Source organism: Mustela nivalis (assembly GCF_964662115.1).
Source record: "Mustela nivalis genome assembly, chromosome: 1".
Lineage (NCBI taxonomy): Eukaryota > Metazoa > Chordata > Mammalia > Carnivora > Mustelidae > Mustela > Mustela nivalis.
Genome location: NC_139020.1, coordinates 59,726,382 through 59,750,601, shown reverse-complemented (window position 1 = coordinate 59,750,601; position 24,220 = coordinate 59,726,382). Strand labels below are relative to the sequence as shown.

The 24,220-nt window shown below is 40.7% G+C and overlaps 1 protein-coding gene and 1 pseudogene across 3 annotated transcripts; one reads left to right on the top strand and one right to left on the bottom strand.

Moving 5' to 3' along the window:
* Positions 1-610: 610 nt before the first annotated feature.
* On the bottom strand, positions 611-24,203 carry QTRT2 (queuine tRNA-ribosyltransferase accessory subunit 2). Of its 2 annotated transcripts, none has more exons than XM_082740963.1 (9): positions 24,044-24,203; positions 19,918-20,138; positions 19,117-19,172; positions 17,192-17,268; positions 15,409-15,621; positions 9,725-9,924; positions 6,982-7,133; positions 4,736-4,853; positions 611-2,708 (listed from the first exon to the last, which is right to left on the bottom strand). In XM_082740963.1, the coding sequence occupies exons 2-9, from the start codon at positions 20,115-20,117 to the stop codon at positions 2,477-2,479; spliced, it is 1,248 nt and encodes a 415-aa protein (XP_082597089.1). In that variant the 5' UTR covers positions 20,118-20,138; positions 24,044-24,203; the 3' UTR covers positions 611-2,476. The 2 variants fall into 2 exon arrangements, with proteins under 2 accessions (XP_082597089.1, XP_082597090.1); XM_082740964.1 differs by having other exon boundaries at positions 19,918-20,074; positions 24,044-24,175.
* Positions 12,414-13,213, top strand: LOC309841207 (large ribosomal subunit protein eL8 pseudogene; annotated as a pseudogene). Its single transcript has one exon. The product of its transcript is annotated as a large ribosomal subunit protein eL8 pseudogene (transcript).
* Positions 24,204-24,220: the final 17 nt, after the last annotated feature.

The window sequence follows — 24,220 nt, the reverse complement described above, 5'->3', positions numbered from 1 at the left end:
GGCTCTAGAAGCCTCCAGCACCTCAGGGCCTCATGGCCTTTCTAGTTCTCTCCCTTCTTTTAGCCCCTTCAACCCAGGGGCAAGTCACAAGAGGCTATTCAGTGCAATGCTCAACCACAGAATCTTAGACACAACTAAAGTTTAACTTAGGAGCTAACTAGTGTTAGGTCCTTAGGCAAACTACTGAACCTTCCAGAAATTCCTAGTAGGCCCTCAGGCAGGCTACTCAGCCTTCCTGAAACCCAGTTTTTAACAAAGGAACAATATCAACACCTCATAACCGCGCTCTGAGGGTCAACAAGATATATAAGGAGAGCATTTACTAAGGTGTCCAGTACGTTAAAAATCCTCTCAATAGTTTATGGTTATTATTATTTTTATTATGTGCTAGCATGGCCTTAAGGTCCCTAATTGTATAATTTAAAGAGACAGATACATTGTTAAATCTCCTTGGATTCTGCATTTAGTATGAGTGCACTTAAAACAATGACCGCAGATGAAATAAATGTAGAAAAAAATTCTTTTCCAATGGAGAACATTTCTAGTATCATGGAAATTTAATAGTTTGCTTAATAGACTCACTACTATTTACAGGAAACAAGACAATATATTTTTTTAATTAAAAATATTTATTGGCTATTGACTTTAACAGACTTACATTAAAGGAAAAAAACATTTTTTCCAAATGTGCTAATAAGAAAAAGACCCAGAAAAATGAACAATGCTTGAGCAGACTATCCAGTATTTTGAACATAAATAAAACTCAGAAATTTAATATGGATTCTGGGATATTAATATTCCTCCAACAATGGATTTGGCATTGAACAGGAATATAAACATATGAACAAGTCTAGTCCAATATATTTCAAAGCAAGCAGATCCTTGAGAGCGGATACTCTTTCTTAACTACGCTTGCCATTCATGGAGGAGAGATTATAGGAATGTCAAGGACATTCCTAACCATTAATTTAAAAAAAAAAAAAGATATCTAACACATAAAAATATAGTAACCACATAATAATTAAAAACGATGTTCAGTAATGCCCACTGAAATGGAAAAAATAGCAAATTATAGCCTAAGAAAGTAAAACAAATATATTCCATGCGCCTACAAAAACAAAGGTGTTTTTTGGGTTCTGTTGGCTGCTTTTACAAAAACTATGTGTGGATATACTCTTACAGAAAACACGACAAACAGAGAAAAGCCCAAAGAAAATAAAAATCACCTGTCACATCAACATGAATGTCACTCCTCTGGTGAAAGCAGAAAAAACTCATAGAATTAGAGATGATCCAGGAAGGTCTTCCCAGTCTCAGGATCTGCTGATGCCAACTCACCAACCACTTCAGAAGTCACAGCCCGAACCTCTTTTTTGGCTCTCTAACGTCTCTACTGTTGCCTGATTCCCAGAACCACTCCATTTTTATACCAGGCCAACAGGGATCAGGATACAAGAAGGCTGCAGAGATAATCTAAAACTTTTTTCCCCCCCACATTACAGCTAGATAGAATCTTGGAAGTTCATGTGGTCTTACCCCCTTGCCTGTCCCCGTTTGTTCAGAAGGAAATAGGCATGGAGGGGTAAGTCATTTGTCTGGTGTCATAGCTGAGCAGAACTGAAACCCAGTCTTCCAATTGCTGGGCCAGGGCTCTGTCCAAGTGAACACATGGTGAATGAATCTCCCCAAGTGATGGAGCCACAGTTATTATGTGGCGAGACTATTAATGAGCCTGAAGGGTAGACCACAGCGGATCTGTCTGATCAGACGAAAGCATCTAGGCAAACTTTTGGCTCGTAAGGGGCAACTACATGGGCTCTCGGGAGACAAGTCACACGTAGATCATGTGGTCAAATGAAGGCATGTGCCTGGGGCCAATTGGTCCTAGGAGTGATGTGTGAGCCCCACATCCCATGAAGACATGAGCCTAGTTAAGTCACAAGAGCCTTTTCTGATTGATTGCAGCAGGGAGACAGCTGGGAAGGCAGAAGTGTCCAAGATGCTCCTGAGAATATAAGGATTAAAACTATGAAACTCTCAAATCAGCCAGATTCCTTTTACAGTCAACAGGCATGCGTCTACAGAAGTCATGCTGCTCAGGACCAATCATCTTTTCAAGCTCTGATCCAACTTCACGAACCCACATAATCTCATCAACCCCACTTCAAGGCTGTCCCTTCACAACCAAAGCTTTTGTCTTTGACTAAATGAATCTCCATTTGCTAAAAGAGTTAGCACTGAAATACTAAAGGTCATGGTTCAGTTCTTTCTGATCAGTCTGGGTCACTTAAGTCCTGAGAAGAAATCTCTTGAGCCTCAAGTGGGCAGAGTTTAGTTCAAACGTTCCTTATTTATGGGCAGATCTCATTCTCCGATATAAATGGTTAAAGCCAAGTTCATTTCTTGTTCTCTTCTTCCCACATTCCAACAGCAGGACAGGCTCAGTGTGAAGAGTCAGACTCGCGTGTGCCAGGTCTCAAGATGCTTGCCTGCGGATGAGCTCTTTCAACTGTGCCAGTCTGTCGCTTTTTAGTGCTTCCCGGATGGAGTGGAAAAATCCAAAATAATGTTCAAAGTTGTGCATCATGAGCAGGACCCCAGCCAACAGCTCGTTGGTCACCAGCAGATGGTGGATGTATGCACGAGTATGATTCTTACAGCAGTAACAGGAACATCCTCTCACAAGTGGATCAAAGTCCTCCTGGTACCTGCCAAAGGAAGTCACAGTGATAGTCCAAACAATTAGGACTACAAGACATCCACAGCCTAGGCTATCTATTCGGCCAGTACATAAGCAATAATTAATAACCTCATTGGCAAATATAGTGCTGGGCACCTGCTTAGGATGACAATGTGGTAACAAGTTAACCTAGAGCATGATGAGTCAGGAAACTCGGGAGTCTTCTTCCTGACAGACCTAACCTCCTGGACTGAGGCTTACAGAGAGCATCGAAAGCCCCGGGATCACTCCTGCACACTGAGCTTTGTTAGTCATAGTGTAAGGGCACACAGTGAGAGTAAATGCTGTTCTGAAGCATGACACACTTCTCACCCTCGCCACTAGAACTAGTACAGAAGACACGGTACGACCTTTCACTCCCAGAGTTTGTGTGTGTGGGTGGATTGCAAAGCACTTTGACATATACTGTCTTACTGAATCTCTGCAACCACGTTTGAAGACAGGCATTTTTACGGTCATTTCCCAATGAAGACCACTAGGGGGGTCGAGAGGAAGGCCTCCAGAGCTATAGAGCCTAGGCTTGATGTCTGGCTCACAATTCACTTGGGCATGTCACTTACTGTCCCTCTGTATCTGTTTTCTCATCTGCTATGATAATAAGTGTAATAACAGCATCTACCTTAGGGAGTTATTATAAGAATTAAATGAATTAATATAGCAAATGATTCTCTCTTTCTCTGTCAAATAAATAAATAAATAAAATCTTTTTAAAAAGGGGGAGGCTGCTTGGGTGCTCAATCTCTTGGGTGTCTGCCTTCAGCTCGGGTCATGATCCCAGGGTTCTGAGATTGAGCCCCACGTCCGTCATGCTCCCTGCACAGTGGGGAGCCTGCTTCTCCTCCTCCCTTTGCCTGCTGCTCCCCCTGCTGCTCTTTTTCTGTCAAATAAATAAAATCTTAAAACAAAACAACCAAAAGGATTTGGACATTGCTGGGCACCTACTAAGCTATACTTAACACATACTACATTTATCAGCTATTAAAAAGAAGTTAAGGGATGCCCTGCTGGCTCAGTCAGTAGAACATATAACTCTTGATCTCAGGGTTTTTGAGTTCAAGCCCCACAGTGGGCATGGAGCTCACCTTAAAAAAAAAAAAAAAAAAAAGGAAGTTAAATGATCTGACCAAGGTTACAGAACCAATGAGTAGTGCTAGGCTCTGAACTTGAACTCTAGTGCTCACCAATAAGAAAACTACACTTTCCAGCTAAATCTATAATGTGAGGGAAGTTTAGTAGTAATCCATTTATATTACCCTACCATTTGAAAAACAGAAATGAATCTCCTTGGCTATTTTTCCAGAAGTTAAATGAGTAAACATCACCACTTCAGACCTACAATCAAGAAGTCTCTATAGAATACAAATTAGACCTAGGCTTTTCATATTCTTTTGTAAGTTTTCAAGTCTGTACTACTCCTAGATAGACATAAATTAAGTCCGAATCCCTAGAATGTTCCTTTACATAAGACCAAAAACACCCCAGCACTAAAGTAAGAACACCAAACTCACAGAAAAACCTCTCAGTGGTTCACTAATAATTACTACTTTGGCCCAAATACAAAGTTATAAGGTCTCTTAGTTCATTCCTCACAGAGGGAAATATTTTATTAAGATTTATAATCTGTATATAACCAAGATGACTTAAGTTCCTTAGAATTGAAATGCTTTGTTGTTTTTTCTCTTGAAATCTTTATTTTGCTCTGACATTATTTAAAGTAATCAGAAAGAGTAAAAGACACCAGACAATGGATTTGGTCTAATCTTTCTGACAGTTCTTCTAAAACAACAGTTATCTAGCCTCGGTTTTCTGACATGACAAAGTACACAAATTCATCTGCAGAAAAAACAAGTTTTTCTGGAACTGAATTTAAGAAGGCCCAAATAATATCCAACTATAAATATTTTATGAAGTCATAAACTGAAAAGGGAACAGTTACATAAACTTTTAAAACAGATTGAAATTAAAAAGAAATCAAAATCTAAAAAAATTCCTTACTTTTTTTCCTTCAGATTAATTTCAAATGATGTCATTTCTTGGTTGCAACTGGTTGTTTTAATCTTCTTTGTTTGATCCACATATTTTATTTCTTCCTGTATCCCATTTTGTTGTAATACTGAAGGACAAACCAACAAAAAGTCTTGAATAAAAATCAGATACAGACTGGCCATTGCGAGATTATTTTAGTTATATTTTATGGCCTTTGACCTTAAAATTCCACTCATAAGAATTTATCCTAAGGAAATGACACAAGAAAAGTAGTAATATGAACCAAGATGATCACTGACATATCCTCTATAATATCAAAACTTGGAGATTCAACAATGTCTAAGCAAACTATGGTTACAAGTAGATAATATATAATCTTACCGTCAAGGAGTGATTTTAAGAAAACAGTTGGAGAGAGAGAGAGTGTGTGTATGTGTGTGTGTGTGTGAGTGAGAGAGAGAGAGAGAGAGAGAAATTTGTGTGTATATACTGGAGTTATGTCTTGTCATCATATACACGCAAATTAATTGTGCTTTATGTTCCAAATAGATTAAAAGTAGAATATGGTTTTAATTTATGTATTCTATATGGGGACCCTAGCCTTACATGGAACTCAGAATATCCAGAACTAAACGAAGACTTGAGTTGTTCCCTTTGAACTCTTTAAGAAAGAACATTCCTGCATATATAAGGAAAACACCAGTCACTATGCAAAGAGCGAGCTATCTTGAACAGGGGCAAGTAAAGAAGTTTTACTGGAAATGAGTAGTTAACAAACTCAGGGCAGCCCAAGGGGAATGGGCAGACAGTCCTAAGGAGGTAATTTTGTCCAGATCAAAGGAAAAAGAGAAGTGACCTGAGCATTGAGCAGAGGACTGTTATAATTTTCCTGCCATGAATTTGCATGCTGATGTGGGAAACCACAGTAATGCCCTGGCTTTCTGGAAAATCCTTATCCTAGGGGGAACTATATTAGTTCCTGCATTAGGCAACTTACTCCTCTATAATTTTCACTTTATAATTGACAAAATACTTTAATTTACTACATATACACATATACACCTATGATTAATAATACTTCTTTAATGGAAAATGTTCAAACTATTTCAACTTTTCTAATCATAAAGAAACAGCTTTCTCTAGCCAAAAAAGGAATTTGTTTGTTCTGGAGAATGAATATCAGGTTCTTAAGTTTTGAATATTCATGGCACAGAATGATTAACAGTTACCCATGTCCTTGTGGAGATACTTAGGTTTGTAAATGAATATTTTATAGTATTTGTGGTATGCTTTTCTACCCATATACATTATGTTCTAGTCAGTTTAAAGACAGCAAAACTGACCCCCTGTATATAAGAATCTGACCAATCTGATTTGTTTTGTTTCCAGAAATAATTCAATTTAGGTTAATGGTTAGGTTGCTTTACAAAACTGTTAACATCTTCTGGATGAAATTTTAATAACTAGTGGGGAATAAAATGAATCTTTAAGGAAGTCTCTGGCCCATGTTAAATGTAAGGCCAGAGGTGACAGAGGTAGAATTCAAAGGACAGCAGGAAGCAGGGAAGGAAATCACACCTGTGAAGGCCAGAAGGCAGGCCAGGTGTGCAACATTCTCCAAAAAACTTGGTAGTTTTTCTAAGGGATCCTGGCCCATAGCCATCCCAATTCTTTTTCCACTGTCAGTCAAATGTTCAGACTCTGAAACTGATATTCATGACTTCTGAGTAACTAATCAATACAAGAAAATGGTGGTGCTTCAAGGTAATATTAGCTTTCACATCTCTGTGTGTTTAAAAGAAAAAAAAAAAAGAAAAGCCTAAGTAACACTAAGATCAGAGGGGGTGAGAAACTCCCTGTATTTTGATAGCATGGGGTTTGCAAAAAGCAGACAAGAAGTCTTCTGTGAAAAACTGAATTAACTTTTACCAAGTAGTTCAAAGGTTTTCTCTTCCTAGATTTTCATCACTATTCACTTTGAATGTTCTTTTTTCAGGTTGTTAATAGAAAGGGTTTTGTTTTTCTTGGTTCCCACTCTAAGATCACTCCCTAATATTGAGCTAGAGGTATAGCACTAAGGACCCGGTTTTGTGTGCCAACATGCCAGAGCATACAGATAAGAAACAAACATGGTAGTTTTATAAAAGGCTGGTGTTACAGTATGTACATATTTCTGGCTGTGACTCAAGACCAATAATGAAGAGGAAACAGAAGAAACTTGAGGATAACAAAGAGACTAACTTCAGAAGACCTACGTGTCTCTTCAGGGTTTGGCTGGTAATCAAAGCTGAAAGTCAGGGCACATCCCCGCTCTGTCACTTGATAAGGGAAAAAACTCTCAAATAAATCCACTCCCCTTTCGATACACTCGAGAACCTCATCTGGCCGGCTGACTCCACAGATAAGCCTGTGAAAACAATAGTAAGAACACTGACGTGAGGACAATGCTAGAAATGGAAGCAGAGACTCTTCCCAGAGGGCATTAAAAGTAGTAATAACGAGGGAACCTGGATGGCTGAGTCAGTTAAGTGTCTGATTTTGGCTCAGGTCATGGTCTCAGGGTCCTGGGATTGAGCCCCACATCGGGCTCCCTGCTTAGCAGGGAGTCCGCTTCTCCCTCTCCCCCTCTTCCCTTATTCCTCTACCTCTCCCCCCCTGCTGATGTGCACTCTCTCAAATAAATAAAATCTTTAAAAAAAAAAAAAAAGTAGTAGTAATAATGAAACCCACCAATCACGGATGGATGGCAGGCAACAGAAAGAAGGGCTTTGGCAGCAGAGAGACCTGGGCTCGAATCCCAGTTCTGCCTTTTATTCACTTATTGTACTACTTTGGGAAGGTTTCTTAACCATTCTGGGTTTTAGTTTTATTATCTTAAAAACAGGAGCAGTAATACATACCTCATAGATTTGTTGTAAAGATTAAGGAGGTATTTGAAAAAGCACACTGTCAAGTCTACAGACCCAAAGAGAAGTTCAATAAAGGTTAGTTTCCTTTCCCCTCCCACTCCTTCTAAAGAACCTTCCTAGTCTTCAACTGAATTTTACACCCTATCTAACTACTACACAGATTTTTTTGAGAGTGCAAAGTTATATGTCAACTATACATCAATTTTTATTTTATTTTTTTTTTTAAGCTTTTATTTATAAATGACAGAGAGAGATGGGGAGACAGGAAACACAAGCAAGGTGAGTGTGAGAGGGAGAAGCAGGCTTTCCACTGAGCAACGCGGGGATAGATTTCAGGATCCCGGGGTCAGGACCTGAGCCGAATGCAGATACTTAGTGACTGAGTCTCCCAGGTGCCCCTATCAATTTTTTAAAAAAAATTTTTAAAAAGAGTGCAATTGTGTGTTTCATTTCCCCCTCAAATCTTTCCACGTTTAAAGTATATTTGCCTAGAATTTTTTATAATTGGTTCAAGAAAGACATTTGTTATCTACTGTATTCTTCATAGGTTCATTTACAAAGCAACTCTTGCTCTCAGACTTTCAACTCGGACCATAAGATCTAAGACTCTATTTGACTTTCTTTATTCTTCTTTTATTTTCTCCATTAATAAAAAGTCTGCATGTGGAATGAGATGGCATTTTCAGAGGTAACAGGTAAGGCACTCTGGGAGCGATCATACCACTCAGCTGAGTTTTGCCACTAAAACAAGAGGGGGAGGTGCACTAGATCAGGGTTGGCTGGCTGGCTGGCTGGCTGCTATCTTTTATGTTTGTTTTTCTACCCATAGTCCCTTTTATGAACTGGCAGAGAAAAGCTTACAGACTCCCTGATTTCTAAGGGAAGTCCAAAAAAGGCTTATGTAATATTAAACAACTCAAACACTTAAATATATGCCGGTTTTTCTGACTAGTTTCCTTCAAATAATGTAATGTTTTAGAACTCCTCTCCAACTGAAGCTGTCATTTCTACGCACATATAGAATGAAAACAATCCCAGCTCTCAAATCCAGTAACAGACATCTGTGAGCACTTAGCTCAAATAAGTCATAAAATGACTAGAAATACTAGTGCTGAATTGCTATCTGCACCAGAACAAAATCAGCGCAGGATGGGGAACAATGAATACAAGAGAGCTAGGTTAAAGCTATGGGGTAAGTGCTGCCCGGACTGCTGGAAGTATCTTGCTTTGGCTGAGGTTTCCAGGGTTGTATGCATGCGTAAAAATCCATCAAACTGTACCTAGATTCACACACTATTGTAAGTTATACCTGGATTTTTTTTAAGTAGTAACATTTATGTATACTATATACCATCCAACAACCCGAGGGGCATAAAACAGCATCCTATAATCAAACCTCTTAATAGATCTGTAGGAAAAAAGCATGAATATTCATACCAAGTTGGATGAAAGACTAGGGTTTTAAAACAAAAAAGAAAAGAAAAAAAAGAAAAATATGGGTAATCTAATAAGACATCAGCTGCACTTAGAACCTTAGGATTTTGAGCTTTGAAACTTGCAGATTGTTTCTCTACACCAGTACAGAGTGAATCCTATTTATGGAAAGAACTAGCCCCATTAGTGTTGCCAGTCCTGTTGATTTCAAAAGTGACTTAGCTACCTGGCTCAAATCTAAGAACTTCTTCAATGTCCTTATTACTACAGCCCATGTTCATTCTGCTAGACACCCCAGATCTGTCCTCAACTTTCCTTGATTAAGGCCAGAGTTCCACATGATTTTATACCTGTCCCCAGGCACCATGTAACACTCGCATAAAAATGAAAAAAACAGATAACAGTTGCCCTCACTTATGAGGATCAAATAAACTAATTCACTTGGCGATTGTCCTCATCTACGTTCTGAAATCAAAAGCAGGACAGCCGTGATGGAAACTCCCCCGATAATCGGCCTCAGCAGACTCAGCCCAGAAAGGCCATAATCAGTTCATCAAAAGACATGTTCACGTAGAGACTCTGCATAATACACAATCACCAGCACTCCTGCCCTGAAGCCCCCGAAGCGTGGCCTGTGCCCTAACTGAACACTAGCCTTGGTTTGTCCTCCGGCAGCTCTGCAGTGACTGATGACAGCAAGTACAGTCTAGTTTCCAGGGTTGCTGGATTCCCTTGAAAGCCATCCAGAAGGAAGCCGCCTACGGGCCGCTTGGCCGTCTCCCGTGCTGATCTCAGCCTCTCCTCCATCACGTCTCCACCTTCAATCACTCCAATGATGGCACTTCTCTGAAGGACCTAAGGGAAGAAAGGACTGAATGCTTTTAACTGTTTCCAGTAGTGGAGACCTTTGTTTAAATGAACTTCACATGGAAGAGATCTCGGTGCAGCTGCTACAGTTGAAGCATGAGATGGAGCTCCCTCCTCCCTGGGAACCTTGCGGGCTCCAAAACACACAACTTGAAAGCCACCCAAACAGGAAAGAAAAGACTGAGGAGAAATTGAGTAATCGATACATGCAGTCATGTTTGATCTTAGGTTAAATAAAACACACACTGAGCAAGTATTATGAGAGGGAAAGGACAAAAGGATCAGTTTTTATTTATTTAAATAACTATTCAGGCCTGCTTTAGGTTTGCTACCCCCAAGTCTCTCCATTAGAAAGAACTTTAAGAACTCTGTGGTTGGGATAACTTACTATCTGTTTGGAAAAAAATCAAACTACACCACACACCACCCTCAAAAAGAAATCCCACGTGGCCCTCTAATCTAAACATACAAAAGAGTTACACAAATCTCAAAAAGATATATTCAAGTTTTTATAATCTTGGAGTAAGGAAGGTCTCCCTAAGCAAGCTAAAGCTTACAGAAAAGGCTAATGTATTTGAATACAAAACTTCTCTAGTGAAATATACTCTCAACAAAGGCAAAGGAGAGCTCACTACTTATTGGAATAGACAAAAACTTATGCCATGGAAAACTTCTAACAAATCTTCTATGGAAATGACAACCCCATCGGAATCAAGGCAGGTATGTGAATATGAACTTCAATAATACCAAGTAAATGTGAATGCCCCATACACATATGGAGTGCTAACCAAAGCTCACCAGGAAGGAGATACAAAATGGAAATAGTTAGATACCACTTTTGCCCATCACTCTGACAAAATAGTTAAAAGACAGAGAGCAACACTGTGGAGGTAAAAGTGTTAGAGAAATGCCACATATTCTGATAATGAGAGAGAGAACAGATTAGTTCAGCTTCTTGGGAGCGCTAGTAGACAATATTCTCAAAATGTCAATTCTTTTATCTTTACGTCCTAAAATTCCACTTCTAAGAATTATTCCTACAAATATATTCATTCATATGCATCAAGGTCTATTTACAAAATGTTTACAGTAATGAAAACCTGGAAACAACTTAAACATACATCAATAGAGCAAAGGCTTACAGGAATTCTGATATATTCATGGTACGGCTTCCTATGCAGATGTTAGAAATAATGCAGCAGATACAGCACTATAGGCACTGACAGAAAGAGTTTTGAGCTATTGCTAAACAAAAACAAGCCATTTCTGAACACATGATCATACTCATGTAATGAAAACCCCATACTGTAAAGCATATATAAACACTATGTGTATGCAACTAAGAAGTAAAAATGCAAAGCAACAGTGGCTCTCTGGTAGAAGAGAATGGGAAGAGAGCCTGGAGTGCTATGAAGAGGGAATTCCGCATCTCAGTTTAAGTAGGACGGACATAATCAGAGAGAACACTTGGGACTGCTGTACGAAGAATGATTTAAGAGTGAGTATGGCTAAAGGATACATAGAAGGCAAGTTTAATAATTCGAATGAAAGACGAAAAGGACCCAGTCTAAGAGAGTGGCAGAAGAGGACCCAGTCTAAGGGAGTGGCAGTGCGTGAAGGGGAGGGACAGGATCTGAAACTTCATCAGAAGGTATGATCAACAGGGGTGCCTGGGTGGCTCAGTCAGTTAGGTGTCTGCCCTGGACTCCGGTCATGGTCTCTGGGTCCTGGGACTGAGTACCATGTCAGGCTCCCTGCTCTGCTTTTCCCTCTCCTTCCTTGCGCATGTGCTCTCTCTCTCAAATATATAAAAATCCTTAAAAGAAAAAAAAAAAAAGGTACGATCAACAAACTTGACTGATTAGTTGCCCATGGAGAGGATGAAAAGTCTAGGATGACGGCTCCTGTTCTGGAAGTCCAGGGAGACGATGGGAAGAGCAATGACAAGGAATCCTAGGAAAACAGTGGAGGGTGATGCAAGATGGTCATTCTGTTTTGTGCATTCTGAGTTTGAGGTCAGCAGCCACTGAGGACACGTGTGCAACAAATGTGACTACCCAGGCTGGAACTGTGGACACCTGGCACACTGCTGCCACTCCCCACAGCAGACATGGCTGACAGATACTCTCTTCCTGCTGTGCCCAGGCACGGCTCCAAGCACCGTAGGATGAAATCCATTTGCCTTCACTGGCCTAGGAAGAAAAGAGAGCCTACACCAGAATGCTGGAGAGCTTCAGTATTTAAGGGTATTCAGAATAAGAAGATTCAGTGAGTAAAAAAGGAAGAAATCACAGGAAAAGGGAAAGATGTATGCAGATATACAAAGCAGGTAGTTACATGGACCTGCCCCTAAATGTGTTTAAATGTGACTGGCACAGCCCTATCTGAGAAACCCCCGTTCATGGACACAAGAAGTATAATCATATAATTTATTGTTTAAAATGGAACACATGTGCCCTTCCCACCAGCCATCCAAGATGCCAAAAGGAAAGAAGGCTAAGGGGAGGAAAGGGGCCCTGGCCCCTGCTGTCATGAAGAAACAGGAGATCAAGATGGTCAATCCCCTGCCTGAGGAAAGGCTCAAGAGTTTTCGCATTGGACAGGACATGCAGTCCAAAAGGGACGTCATCTGCTGTGTCCAATGGCCCCGCTACATCCAGCTGAAGCGGCAAAGGGCTTTTCTCTATAAATGTCTGAAAGTACCTCCTGCAATTAACCAGTTCACCCAAGACCTTGCCCCTGGACCACTAAGCTACTCAACAGCTAAAGCTGGTCCACAAATACAGACCAGACACAAAGCAAGAGAAGAAGCAGAGATTGTTGGCCTGGGCTGAAAGAAAGTGGCCAGCAAAGGGAATGTCTCCACTAAGATGTCACCTGTCCTTCCAGCTGGGGTTAAGAGTCACCACCTTGGTGGAAAACAAGAAGACTCAGCTGATGGTGATTGCACACAATGTGGATCCCATTCAGCCTGTTGTCTTCCTGCCCATCCTGTGTCATAAGATGGGGGTTCCCTACTGCATTATCAAGGGGAAGGCCAGGCTGCAGCATCTGGTCCATGGGAAGACCTGCACCACTGCTGCCTTCACACAGGCTAACTTAGAAGACAAAGGACCTCGGGCTAAGCTGCTGGAAGCTGTCAGAACCAACTACAATGACAGGTATGATGATATCTGCCATCACTGGGGAGGCAATGTCCTGGATCCAACGTCGGTGGTTCACACGGTCAAGGTGAAAAAAGGCAGAGGCTAAAGAACTGGCCACCAAACTGGGTTAAGTGTGCACTGCTGAATTTTCTGTATGTAAGAGTAATAAAAAGTGCTCTTTCAAAAAAAATATGAGACACATGTAAGCATAAAAGGGGGCACTGTTAATAATCATGTCAAGACAACAGCAGATCATAGGGATAGAAAGAGGGACCACTGCACAGCAATAATGTGAAGTGTAACACTGACTAGCATGGAAGAGGGACTTGAGGCTCAGCCGGCTATTCTAATAATCGTGCCATCACACTCCCTGTCCTCCCTTCTACTCATGGAAACATTACTCATCCTACAAGGATAATCACCGGCTCAAAACAATTGCTAGTGAGCAACACTAACAATCAGGACCCACGGCAGTGTCCGCATGCTGAACTCTTACTGCAGATACCCAGAGTTCTCTTCAGAATGACAACCAAGTTTCCCCTATGATTTTATGTATACTAACTTTATCAGTCAATTACATTTTTTATTGGTACACTCAAGATAACAATGTTCCTCAATCTCAGGGCACTTGCCATTGTGGGACCTGACCACTGCTCAGGATTACTCCACGTAGGTGATCTCAACACTGAATTCTCCCCTCCGCTCGCACCTTCTCTTCTCTCACCAGCTCTGCTATCTCCTAGTGACTGCATCCTTTCCCAGCTTCATTCATTCTGCTACCAGGCTCTCTGGTCCACTGCCACAGCTTCATCCTCCCCAGCCCGACATAACCAGCCACCATCAGCAAGCATTTACTGAGGGCTTACTTATGTCAGGTATTTGGTACAGGATGGAGATACAAAAAGGACATTCAAAAATTGAGTTTAAGGAGGTCACAATCTAATGAAGACAAGCACACACAGAAATCATTGCACTACGAAATAACTGGAGCTATAATACAGTCACGTCCAAATTAAAGGAGGTGGCTGAAGATGAACAGAACTTCCTGGAAGGGTCAGGGACAGTTTCCTAGAATGAGGAATGGAACGCAATTGAGCCGGACCTGGAAGCAAGAGACACAATATGGCTGGAGATAAGAAAAAAAGAAATAGTCAAGAAGGAAGTCCGTGTACAGCCCCAGCAGAATGAAACAGGGTAATGCCTCAGGGAACTGCGGGTGACTAAGAAGGGCCACAGCCACAGGAGAAAGTGGTCGGCACTGAGTTGGAGGAATAGGCAGAGGCCATGTCACATAAGAGTTGAAATAGAGAGTCATTAAATTCTCTTTGGGAAGTCGATATGGGATCCTATTTGTGTTTTATGAAGATCTCTCAGATAGCAGGGCTGGAGATGGATTTGATGGAAACAAGAAGAGACAGAATAATTAAAAGGTAATGTCTACATAAGAGATGATGAGGTTATTAAGCCTCAAGGTGGTGATAAGAAAGATGGGGAGATGGGGGCAGATCCTAGATATATTTAGGGAGATGGAATCGAGAAGAAGCAAACCACTGGATATTAAAACGGGTATTAAAAAGAGCCTTGAATGTGGAATTTAAAAAACAGAACAGATGAACATAGGGGAAGGGAGGGGAAAAAAATTAGACAAAATCAGGGAGGGAGACAAAACACAAGGGACTCTTAAACTCTGGAAAACAAACTGAGGTTTGCTGAAGGGGAGGTAGATGGGGGAATGGGGTAACTGGGTGACGGGCATTAAGAGTACATGGGATGTAATGATCACTGGGTATTATATACGACTGATGAATCACTAAACTCTACCTCTGAAGCTAATAATATACTCTATGTTTATTAATCGATTTCTAGTAAAATTTTTTTAAAAAGGGAAGACTCAAATTGCTGGGCTGAGGACCTTGGTTGCTACTATGAACTGAGACAGGAAAAGGTTTGAGGAGATCAGATACTGAGTTTGAGGTACATGTGAAGGGATACTCTAGTATACTCTAGTAGAACCCAGCTGAAGTCCACTTTATGTCATTCTGAAGCTACACAGAGCAAGCTTGATTATCCATGCAATTTCAGAATTATTCAGCAAATAAAACCAAGGTGAGGCTGCCCAGGGAAAACACCCAGAGTGGGGCGAAAAAAGAGCCCAAGACAGAATTCTAGAGAGTCAGGATACTTGTGGTTCAGGAAAAGAAAACAGGGGAGTAAGAGATCAGGAATTGAGAAGCAGAGAAGCAGGAGGAGCAGAGAAGGCAAGAGTATGGAACGTAAGTAAGCGAGAGTTTCAAACAGAAAGGAGTGGTGGGCAGTGCATCCTTACCTCTGACTCTTCCTGTAGCCGTAGACAATTATCCAGGAATAGAAGCGATCGATCAACAGACTTTCTGGCTCTTTTTATGGAAGTGGCTTCCTCACAAGATGCCTCTCCATCTGAGAGACACTGGAACCAGTCTGGCTGAAGGGCCTGCTGAATTGCCATGAACTTGGAAGCAGTCATTTCCACTCTTCCCCCAAGACCCCACACGGACACAGACTGCCATGGAACAAAATGATGAGGAATCAGCAAGAGTAAAATGTAAATCAAAAGGAAATAGTAAAATGATAGAACAATACTAAATTTAATTCTTTATAAATGGAGAGATGGTGGCATTTCATTATCTTAGACATGGAGGATAGAAGCTTCCTTTATTATATCCTAATTCTCTGAGCACCTTATAGCTCATAGAGAATCCATCCATGGCCACACAGCCAGCTTCTGAGCTAGTCCCAAGAATTCTTTGTTATACTTTTCCAGTTCAGTGTTCCATTCTCTGAGACCCCACCCCATGCATGTTGTCCCTAACAGATCCACAGACTTTGATCTTTCTCTGTCTTTGATCACATTGTTCCTTTTGGCTGAAATGCCCTTCTCCTACTTCTCTGCCTGGTAAAATACCATGCATCCATCAAAACAAAGTTCAAATATCATCTACTCTATTGAGCCCCCAAAACCTATCTGGGCATAATCCATCACTCACTCTTCTAAGCTCCTACAGCAATTTGTACTTACATCTTTTATAGAACGATAGTACTGAGAATCCCAATTCATGTTTGTGCCCCAAAAGCCTAGCCTAGGGCTTCATACATTAGTGAAGGTTAGTAAGTGTTTACTGGATCGAGTTAGATACAGATACAAAGAAATCAGAATGTACAGAAGCATCTCTATACGATGTTCTTTCTTTGGTACTCCTTCCCATATAGTACCTTTCTTCTTAGAAGAGACTGACAAGGACATAAATGGGGAAGTCACATAGAGTCTTTTTATTCTGGCCTAAGGCTTAAGAACATCGTTTAAATGAATCCTCTCTCCCTCACAAATGGGGGTAGATAACTGAGGTAAAAATATTCTTTTGGATTAAAATTACAAAATAAAAAGAAGGTAAAGCAGAATAATTTAAAATAATTCATCTCAGATAAGATTAACAGGCATCGCTGACATCAATAAAGTGGGTACAAGAAAAGTAGTCGCATTTGTAAAGCAGGAGCACACACGGAGGACTTGCCAAAACGTAGTCCTCAGGGACAAGACCATTGTGCCATGTCTCAGGTGGAAACTTTTAACAAAGTCCTTTTGATACCGTTCTTCGCTAGCTAAAATCTCTGGCTGTGAACCCAGCTTTTTCAAACGCTATTCTAAAAGCAAGCAGCATTATACCGAGATTCTACTATATATAGTCATACATGTGATAACACTCATCAGCAACTTTCCTAGCGCTTCCTGAGGTTGTTAAAACTGCAAATAAAGCATGGCATAAAAAAACTAGTGCTTTCTACCATCATAGCAATTTCTTTTTTTGCCATGTACTTGACCCTCTTTCATCCCCCAATTTTTTGTAAGAATGAAAATGCTGAGGCTATATTCCTCACCTTAACCCCGTCTGCAGGCAGCCCTACTTTAATTCCTATAAACCACTCATGCCATTACATTCATCGAAGTAAGAAGAAGGTATAAAGGGGCCAGGAATGGGCTAGCATCCCAGGAAGTGGGATCTAGCATTGAAAGGATACAATAGGCTGACTTTTAAGACAAAGCTGCAGCCCTGGAGGCCCTTCTGAGAACACACCTTGTTTGTTACATAACCGGCTGGGCAGGGGCTGACTGGATCATGCAGGGAACAGTACAAGAGCAATTCCGGCATGCCTGTACAAACATAAAAAAGAACTCCTGAAAGCACTTACATCAACAATTGCACTGTGTTGTAACGGACAGCAGCCTCATATACATACTGCTGGATAAAGCATCTCTAGATATAGTACCCTGTTCATAATTATAAGAGGCCTGTCAATACGAATGAAAAGATTACCTTTAAAATCTACTCATTTGAAAAAAGAATTAAATGTTCGTGTCTAACGACTAATGAGTTGCTACAAAGGAAAAGTATATCTTAAAGTATACAATAATAATAATAACAATAATAACGAATGAAAAGGTTACCTTTAAAATCTACTCATTTGAAAAAAGAATTAAACGTTCATGTCTAACGACTAATGAGTTGCTACAAAGGAAAAGTGTATCTTAAAGTACACAATAAAAATGTTTAGTGGCATGTTGACCCTACTAGATTTATCTTAAAAAATATATAATATCAAGTATGTTCATTTTAGGTACCACTAGCCAGTGGAAAAGACAAAATGATATGGTTAAAAGGTAATCTCACTAATAATAAAGCCATCCCAAGTCATTTCTGTCCATTGACCTAGGGGCAGAATTACAGGGAAGCTACAAGGCACTGAAAATGAACTGAATTCTCAGTAAGTTTCATTGACTCAAGATGACAACTTCTTGGGTTCTTTAGTCAAAAACACAGTCATTTAAAAAAAAATTTTAAGTGCTTACTAATCCATATGTACTTAAATTTCCCATGGGAAATTCTCATTTCCCATGCTACCTTACATTTTCATTTAAAAAAAAAAAAAAAAAAAGATTTCACTGAAAAAAGGCCCAGAAAACAAAGCAAGCAAAAAACCAAACAAACAAAAAAACCCAACTCTGCAGGTCTCCACCTATTTTCCCACAATTTCAATTATTATAGTTATCTCTAGAAAGCTTTTTAAGCTATTTTCACTTAATTATATGCTTGTATACTTTAAAGCTGGTTTTAAAATTGGATTCAGCCCAAGGAAAACATTACATAAATCCTTCTACTTAAAAACAGGGCCTTGTGACCAACGAGTCATCATGCAATTCCCCAACAGAAGCAGAGGACAGAAAAACCAATGGAAACAGAATTTTCATTCACTTAAATGAGTCTTAGATATTGGGAGACAGCTCAGGACAAAGTAGTCTGCAGAAGAATGGATTCTCTAGTTGCCAATGTGAAGCTTTTCCTATAAACAAATGGACACACGCATCTCCATATAAAATCTATTTCTGGAACAAAAGAGAATATTAACATACCAGAATACAGCTCCAGATAAACACTTCTTCTTCGGCTTCATCTTATGTTTTAGGCTCAACCACGGCTAGAGTGCTTTGGATCTTAGGTATATCCCATGCAATTTCTTACCTCTGGGTCTCTGCTCTGTGCCTGGGATGTCTGCCTACACCTCTCTATCCCCACCACCGTGCCCACCTCCCGAACTGGCTAACTTCTACTTTTCCTTGACTCAGATAAAGTACCCCTTCTTCCTCCCTTTCTCAAGAATCCTTTCCTTAGTCTGACCTCTGTCCACATGAACCCTACAGCAAGTTATGTGCTCCTCCCTCTGGCCTATCCTGGTATACGTACACATTCCTAATCCTGCAAATGAGGTCCCTGCATCGTACTAGAATTACGTATTTATCTTTATTCCAGACAGGCTCTGAGTTCCATTAAGGAAGCAACTGTTCCTACTCATCTTTGAATCCCCAGTGCATAGTTCTTAGATGCTCAATAAATGCTCATTAAACTAATGAATAAGTAAACGTATGAATAAAAGATCAGTCAACAGCACCTCCAAACTTCAAATTAATATATCACAAGGCAAACACAAATAACCTAATTTTTACCTATAAACTTTCCAATTCCTTCCTTATATTCTGCCAAGACTTCATGGTGTTCTGCCCTATAAGCAAAACAGAAAAATACATAATAATGAATCATTCTACAGACACTATGCAACAATTGGGACCTACTTCTCTGTACCCAAACAAGTTACATGACAGTAAATGTGGTCTTGAACAACAAAGTACACCATTATTTGAGAGTCCCAACCCATTAGGCTGTGTTCATTAGCCAGAGTACAGGTCTTCAATTTACAACTAGTTCGGAGTGAACAGAAATTGGCAAAGATCAACCACTTCCAAATGCCTGGATTTTCTTCTTCCCCTCTCCCCTTTAAAATCACTATTATTAACACAATATTGCAGAGTTATTTCATCATACAGCAGGTTCTTCAATTAAGCACAAAGCTAGTACATACATTATATACATTAGTTTTGTTTTCATTAAGCAGGACTATCAAGTACAGGTGCAGACACAGGGAAACGTCTAAGGCTGGTACATGAAGTTAGCCTCTAGAGTCCAAGTTTAGTGCATTCCCTGCCCTGTCACCTCTGGGAGCGGCGGCAATGAGGGCCACCATTCTGGCACCGTTGGATCAGAGGACTAGTGAAGCAGCTCTGATATGTAGGTCTGGCCTTCCAGATTAGGGCCAGATGATGTCTAACACTTGACATCTCCTGATTTCAATCTCAAAATCTATAAATTTTGTGCACATAATCAAAAAAGTCTTTTTCTTCACTGCACCTTATTGAGGTATCTGAACTGCTGGCAGAGTTGCTATTTAAGTGATTGGGTCTAACACTTACAACGAGGACAGCGTAAGCTGAGCCATGGCAGGAAGCCCATGGATAGTATGCAGAGTTTGATGGGTCAGGTGTGGGGCAGAGCCGGTCTTGGTGTACAGAAGGCAGGCTGGAATGTCCATGGTCTGGTCCCCTGCTTTGCCCAGGTTTTTTATTTTTCCTAGGCGACAGCCATTAACAATCTTGGTAAGACTCAGCTTCATCCTAAGAGATTCCCCTAGGTCCTGATAAGAAAAGAAGAGTAAATTCAGGAGTTCCATGACCTCTAAAGGCTAAGCACTTTACAAAGCAACCTACACAATGATGAATGACAGCATTCATTACTATTTCTATTACTATTATTACTATTTCTATTTCTACTATTATTACTATTACTATTACTATTTCCAGTCTACAACTGTTTTAGATATTAGGAAGAAGGAAACGGAAGAAGATAGAGAGTAAGACAACTTCCCCACAAAGACCCAGAGCAAAATGATGACATCAACCACATTTAAATTCAGTGGTGGAATTTTTATCTGCACTGATGAGAATCAAACAAATGGAAGGACAGGAGTAAGGACTAGTCACAGAAAGAGTGTGCACTCTTTTGTCAAAGGCTAGTTTTCAGCCTTGAAAATGTGTATAGAAGAAAGCCACACTGTTTAGGCCATATTAATTACTAATTTGATCCATTTCAAAGACTGAACAGTAAAATCAGAATCACATTATTTAATCTGAGAACCAAAAAAGGAAGGAGGACCAGTTACTGTATTCATGCCCCGTAGGGTACCACACAGGAATCCAAATGCCACGTGAGCATATTATCTGGAATAGGAAGCGTAAGTAATGATTAGATATGGAAAGAAAACTGAAGGGAAACCCACTGGTTCTATAATACAACCAAATCAGATTCCCCCAGGTTAAACACAGGCACTCTCCAAGAGAGAAGCAGCACCTAAATCTGGAAGCCCAGACTCTTGGCTTCCAAGACTTAGCTTTCTCTTGAGGACCTTTTAGACCTATCTTTGTGGAAGGAAAAAATGAACATATTCTAGGAGTCCCTATCTCCTAACAGAAGAGTTTCAAATGTGATTAATCATCTGCTCGATTCTGAAAGCATTTTCTCTTATCTCCTTTTCCCGCTGTTCCCTCAATTGAAGAAATAGATGTCTTCATTCTTAACCCAAGGTCTGGTTGGGAGCTCTAGAGGACATTGGCCACCATGTTCTTAGATGCAGAGATGGGTTCTCCTGTGATACAATGCACAAAACTTTAATCCCCATATTTTTAAAGATAAAATTCAAAATCCTCAGCTTAGTGTACTGAACCCACTAGGTCAACTAGAGAGGAATATCTACTTGGCTCTCTCCATGGTACAGGACTCTGATGTACTCCCATCTGCTGTTTGGGGCTTCTTCTTCTTCTTCTTTTTTTTTTTTTTTGAAAGATTTTATTTATTTATTTGACACAGAGAGAGAGATCACAAGTAGGCGGGGGGCGGGGGGAAGCAGGCTCCTTGCCAAACAGACAGCCCAGTGCAGGGCTCGATTCCAGGACACCGAGACCATACCCTGAGCCAAAGGCAGAGGCTTAACCCTCTGAGCCACCCAGGTGCCCCTGTTTGGGGCTTCTTAAGAGTCCCATCCTAATGACAATAAATCAACATGTCACCAAAAAAAAGACAAACAAGGAAAAGTAGATGGCTGCATTTAAGAAAAAGTATTATAATAGATAAATTGCTATTGTCAGTGATCCTCTGTGTCATGAAAGTGAATACAACTATTAGAAGGCATTAGAAAATGCCTTTCAACTGGAAATCAATATTTAAAAAAAAAAAAAAAGCATGCAACTTTGCCCGGAGCTAGAAGAACCACACTATCCTTTCCCCATTCACTGTTCAGGTTATGGTAATTTTTATAAGTGCACCAATTCTCTAAGGGCTCAAATACAACAAGTTTTTATTATGGAGTAATGTAAACATAAATATGCACATATACATATTCATGTACATTTTTTTAAAAACATGCTTTGGGAGGGATATAATCTAAACCAAGCAAATTTCTCAAGAAACAAACCAATAGTCTCCAAAATATCAACTGACTTTTATTTGCCTTCGTCATCACCCTCTCCTCTGTGGGTCACTCACTGTAAGTATCTTCTAAGATTTGTGCTGTTATGCTTTTCTTTTTTTTTTTTTAAGACTTTATTTACTTATTTGACAGATCACAAGTAGGCAGAGAGGCAGGCAGAGAGAGAGAGGGAAGCAGGCTCCTCGCTGAGCAGAGAGCCTGATGCGGGACTTGATACCAAGACCCTGAGGTCAAGATCTGAGCTGAAGGCAGAGGCCTTAACCCACTGAGCCACCCAGGCGGCCGGGGATTTTCTAAATATACATTCACACTTCACTTTTACAAACAGAGTTCCTGGGGAAGTCTTAAGGAAAAGCCATTAAAAAATAATCTGGAAATGCTTCATGGAAAAAAGTTTATCACTTTCAGGATAAGTGATAAACTGCCAATGGATTATGCCTTCACGAGGACTAACAGAGATTCCCTGCACCTCTGGTAGCATTGTACCTGTCCTAACACTTCCAGTGTCCCATGTGCCCTGCCACGCCCCAGCATTCCCTCAGAAGAAGGGATTTCTAAAATTTTTTTTAGATGAAATCTCTACAGACTGTCATGACTGTGATATGCTAAGGGAAAAGAGCAAGCTTAGGCGAGCACATGTTTCAAAAGAAACAAAACAGTTTCAAAGAAAAACCGTATATATATTTATAAATACACAAGTAAACATACATGCTACAATGTTTGTATATGCATAGAAAAAAGTCTGAAGGACTTCTAAACAATATGGTGCATTGAGTTGACTCAGAAAGACACAGAAATGATGGACTTTAAAATTCTAGTAACCAGGGATGGCTGGGTGGCTCAGTCGTTAAGCGTCGGCCTTCAGCTCAGGTCATGATCTCAGGGTCCTGGGATGGAGCCCTGCATTGGGCTCTCTGCTCAGCGGGGAGCCTGCTTCTCCCTCTCCCACTCCCTGTGCTTGTGTTCCCTCTCTCGCTGTCCTTCTCTCTCTGTCAAACAGATAAATAAAGTCTTTAAAATTTTTAATAAATAAATAAATAAGTAAAATTCTAGTAAACAATAAGGCTCTATGTGGGGCTCGATCCCAGGACTCTAGGACCATGACCTGAGCTGAAGACAGAGGCTTTAACCCACTGAGCCACCCCGGCGGCCGGGGATTTTTTTTTTTTTTTTAATGGAAACATACCACAGGGTATGTACTTCTCTACAATTTGCTTTTTCCCAGGAGGAAATGGATATCTTTCCTGGAGAAGAGACACAGAACTAACTTACCCTTTTAAAATAACTACTTCATGATATTACATAAATTGGGTGTGCCACAATTTATTCAAAAATCACACTTCTGATGGACACTCAAGTTACAGAGCAGGTCCTGTGATCTCTGCAATAGTACGAGGACACAACTTCCCTGATCTCATTTTCACCCTTCTGAAGTCTAGCTTAGTTTATGTTTCCTGGCAAAGCGCTATGTTTATATTGATTTTTCTTCGTTAGGACATTCCAATGATGTAGGTTTGCCAATGAGTAAATCCAGGGTCCGCTTTACTAAGGTTTCCTCGGGCCATAGAGCCACAAAGCTGAGTCCAAGCTCGCACTGTAAACCACTGCCCTGCCTGACAAACCCACGTATCCTAGGAAGTACTGCCTCCGGGGACATCTAAGTTCAGTCAATAAGGATGGATTTTTCTTCACTCCATGGGCCCCCTCCAGTGGCCCCGACCTCACGAAGCCCTTAGCAGAAGGATTCGAGATCGTCCCAACCCTCCTAAGTACTGTGTGCAGGGCAGAAAGCACTTCCGGCTGAGAGCCTGAATCTTGAGCAGAGGCTGGTAATGGAAAGGAGGTCCTTTGCTTCCTGAGATGCAGTGCAGCTTACACGATTTGGGAGAATCTGGACTTTGAGAAGCCAAGATCCTCCAGGACAGCCAGAAGAGGGAAGGCGAAAAATGTCAGGATTCTCACTACAGTTACTGCAACACAACTAGTACGCGTCTGGGCGCGACGCGACTCATCCGCCCGTGGTAGCCCTCATTCTAACAGGAAAAGGGGGCACTTACCTGCACACCTCCCAACTTGTTTTCGCCTTCAGACCCCTCAAACTCCTCGTAGTTCCCCACCACGTGTCCGGCTTACAGAATTCTCGGCCCCCTAAACCACCGCCTCCGCTGCTGAGCCAATCAGGGAACACTGCGTCATCATCGGGCGCCAGGAAAAGGCAAGGGCGATATCAAAGC

Bases quoted from the DNA above. Each gene is read 5' to 3' on its own strand.
- QTRT2 (XM_082740963.1), bottom strand. From the start codon at position 20,117: ATGAAGCTGAGTCTTACCAAGATTGTTAATGGCTGTCGCCTAGGAAAA. The intron at 19,173-19,917 runs GTAAGTGTTAGA...TTTTGCTTATAG, and splicing joins CAGCTTACGCTGTCCTCGTT to GGCAGAACACCATGAAGTCT. The intron at 7,134-9,724 runs GCTAGTGTTCAG...TTGTTTTCACAG, and splicing joins CTGCCGGAGGACAAACCAAG to GCTTATCTGTGGAGTCAGCC.